Source organism: Nicotiana tomentosiformis, chromosome 9 (assembly GCF_000390325.3).
Source record: "Nicotiana tomentosiformis chromosome 9, ASM39032v3, whole genome shotgun sequence".
In the NCBI taxonomy this organism is placed as follows: Eukaryota; Viridiplantae; Streptophyta; class Magnoliopsida; order Solanales; family Solanaceae; genus Nicotiana; species Nicotiana tomentosiformis.
The window spans coordinates 79,804,319-79,808,055 of record NC_090820.1 but is presented as its reverse complement, the minus strand read 5'-3'; the positions used below and the strand labels follow the sequence as shown (position 1 = coordinate 79,808,055).

The 3,737-nt window shown below is 36.5% G+C and overlaps 1 protein-coding gene across 1 annotated transcript; it reads left to right on the top strand.

Annotated features, from left to right (window-relative positions):
- The first annotated feature begins 3,058 nt into the window (after window positions 1-3,058).
- On the top strand, window positions 3,059-3,737 carry LOC117280644 (uncharacterized). Its single transcript, XM_033660386.1, has 2 exons — window positions 3,059-3,206; window positions 3,490-3,737. Exons 1-2 carry the CDS (start codon window positions 3,059-3,061, stop codon window positions 3,735-3,737), a joined length of 396 nt encoding a protein of 131 aa, XP_033516277.1.

Here is a 3,737-nt window from a genome sequence, read left to right as displayed (position 1 = left end):
TTGGCACTTGAACTTCTGACTAGGCTTCTCAATAATATTTACAAGAAGAACAAATACATTGGTTTCAAGATGAACTCGTATGGTCTAAAGATAAATCATCTGGCTTATGAAGATGATGTAATTATCTTTATCTCTTGGGACATATTTTCTCTCAATCTTATTCTAAGACAGTTGAAGAAGTATGAGGAAGTGCCAGGACAAAAGATTAATCCTACTAAGAGTTGTTTCTTGACTGCCTCTCATGCTGATAAGAAAGTAAGGAAAAGGGTGAGGAGACTAACTGGATTCAAATATCAGGAATTTCATGTGACCTATCTTGGATGCCCCATCTACACTGGGAGGAAAAAGATCACTCATTTTGCTGATATTACTTCTAAGATTCTAAAGAATATAGGGGGTTGGCAGGGCAGACTTCTCTCCCCTAGAGGCTGAGCAGTGATCATCCAGCAGGTTCTACAATCTCAGACTATGTATCTATTGGCAGCTATCTCTCCTCCAAAAGTTATTTTGAACCAAATTGAAAAATACTTAGCCAACTTTTTTTGGGGGCGAACAGAAGGTAAGAACAAGTGCCACTGGAGCTCATGGAGTAAACTTTTCTTTCCTAAAGATGAAGAGGACTTGGATTTAAATCACTCTTAGACATTTAAAACTCCTTTATTATTAAGAAGTGGTGGATGTTTAGGACTAATCAAAGTCTTCGGTGTTCCTTTGTCAACGCCAAGTACTGCTTGAGAACTAATGTCATTGCTAGAAGCTGGAGCTCAGGTCAATCACAAAGCTGGAAAGAACTTCTAGAGTGTAGAAAAATTGTTGAACCTCATGGTTTGGAAAGTTAATAGTGGAACCTCTTTATTCTGGTGGGATAACTGGACAGGATTGGGTCTTCTAGCAATGTTACTGCAGCCATGTACTAAACCTAGTAACTTACAGGTGAATGAATTCATTCAGGACAGCAACTGAAATATTAACAATCTTTTGGATGTAGTCCTACCAAATATGAAGAATCATATGATCATATTCTTATCTCCGGAAAGGATGCTCCTGATAAATATTTTCGAATCTGAAGACTGATGGTAATTTTACCTGTTCCTCTGCCAAAGAGCTCATTAGACTGATGAAAAGTAATAATGACACATTTGGGAGGCTGTGGCATAAAGGAGTTCCTTTTAAGTTCTCTTTCCTTAATTGTAGAGTCCTCAAGAAGAAGCTCCCACTAGATGATACTATATCAAAATTTGGACTGAATATGGTATCTAAGTGTAACTGTTGCAGGATTCCTCAATCGGAAACTTCTTCTCACCTCTTCATTGAAGGAGACATTGCCAATAAAGTTTGAAAATACTTTTCAAGCTCCATAGGAATTAAACTGGATACTAATCACTTTAGGTCTCTTTTGTGGAGCTGATGTGGGCACCAAACTAACAACTCTATGCAGGAAATCATTTGCAACATCCTTCCTACCTTCATCACATGGGAATTGTGGAAGAGGAGGAATGCAGTGAGGTATGGTCAGACTACTATTCATGCCTACAGAATCATTCAACGGGTAGTGTTTAGTACTAAAATTATTTTAATTAAATAATTTAATCAGAATAACTATGACTTATCTTGGAGAGAAATTTGTATTTTTGCATATCAATTTCCCCTACGATCTACAGTGTTCCAGTCTACTGGAATAAACTACCTCCCTCTAAGCCAAAAATAATAATAGATGGAAGCTCTTCATGGAAAGAGAAAAAGGCAGGAGCTGAGGGCATTATCAAAAAAGGAGGATGGAACTATGATTCTTGCATTCTCGGAGAAGTTGGACTACTGTAGCAACAACATGGCAGAGATACATGCGGCTTTGGTAGGATTGAATTATAGCTCAACTTTGGGTCTTGATAATGTCATACTAGAGATGGACTCTAAAATCATTGTTGATATGATCAATGGAGCACACAAGCCATCTTGGAAACTTCAGCACTGGATTGAAAAATACAAGAATGCTTAAGAAAGCTTCAGGGCACTACAATTCACTGCTTCAGGGAAGCGAATTCAATTGCAGACATACTATCTAAGGAAGGATCCATAGCTGGACATACTGGAGTATATCAGGACATACGAAGCCTACCTACAGCTGCAAAGGGTGCTTTCAGACAAGACAAAATAGGACTTGCAAACTTCAGAATAAGAAAGAAGAAAAAGAGCATAGGTTAAGCAAAGAGTAAACAAATGATGAATCTCTACCACTATGGTCAGATTCAACATTTGTTCATTGTCAATTCTTTTGAAAGCTCCCATTATTAATAAGGAAACCCCTCAATTTTCTTTCTTATTTTCATCCTTGTAAAGGAGTGATTATGCCATTCCTCAATTGCTGGAAGGTTACTATGTAATCTCCTCTTGGTGTAAGTTTTGCGCAATCAATAAAATACAAAATCCATTTTTAAAAAAATTAAAGGGAATTACAAGCATCTAGCTCTTCAATTTGTAAGGAAAGTAACGAAAAATACAAGAAGAAAGGGGAGATTCTAGATTTAGTCTAAGAAAACAAGGAATATAGACAAATTTCTTGCATGGCTTTCAGAATATGATCTCGGGTGTTCATATTGAGGAAAGGAATGGCACGTGAGCTAGTGAGATTAGACTGATAGTTAGTTATAACTAATTATTGGGTTGGGAGTTATAGATTTAACAGAAGAGTTAGTTGAGCTAGTTAGTTTTAGTTGTAGTGTATATATATAGATCATAACTCATTGTATCCATCATGATTTGAGAAATATCTTAGCTCAGTTTTTCTCTCAAATGGAGCTCTCATTCTAGAACCTTCTCATTTATTTCTCTTCTAATATTTCCATTGAGATAATCTCAGATCTTCATTATAGTATCAGAGCGCGGGAGATAGATTCATGCTCACTGTGATTATCATCTTCTGATTTCTATAGAATCATTTTGTTACCGATTGTTTGTGATTTTCTTGATCAATTGAGCTAGGGTTTGTGATTTTCGATCCGTGACTAGATATTCTGTACTTTGTGAAAACGAAGACTTAATTCACGTGAATTTGTCAGGTATGGCAATTGGAGAAGAAACTTCGACTGGAACCGGAACTGGAACGACTATAGATCATCATCATCCCTTTTATCTACAACCATGTGACACTCCAGGTAGCTCCTTGATTTCAATTGAGCTAACTGGAACTGATTACTATGCATTGTGGAGTAATGAAAATAGGCTTGATTGGCAAGAGTAAGCTAGGTTTTGTTGATGGACGATGTACTAAGGACAAATTTGATCGATCTTTGCATGAACTTTAAGAGAAGTGCAATGCTATAGTTTTGTCATGTATTATGAATACTGTGAGCCAGTAGAATTATGTATAAATAAAGTGCACATAAGGTCTAGAAAGATTTGAAGGATAAGTATGATAAGGTGGATGGCTCTCGCATCTTCTTTTTACACAGGGAATTTCTTTTGTCTCTGCTTATTTCTCAAAATTGACAGATCTTTGGGAAGAGTATGATGCATTGTTACCTTATCCTGGTTATGATTGCCCAGAATTTAAGAATTATTTTGATCATTTTGAGTATAAGTTATTACAATTCTTAACGGGGCTAAATGAGTCGTATGCACAGCTTAGAAGTCAAATTTTAATGATGATCTCAGTGCCTACTGTGAATAAGGCATATTCTATAGTAGTTTCTAAAGAAAGTCAAAGATCCCTGGGAAATTTTCACAACACGTTGACATAG

Excerpts from the sequence above, each read along its gene's own strand:
- LOC117280644 (XM_033660386.1), top strand. The coding sequence starts at position 3,059 with ATGGCAATTGGAGAAGAAACTTCGACTGGAACCGGAACTGGAACGACT. Across the intron at positions 3,207-3,489 it reads TGATTACTATGCATTGTGGA|ATCTTTGGGAAGAGTATGAT; the intron begins GTAATGAAAATA and ends CAAAATTGACAG.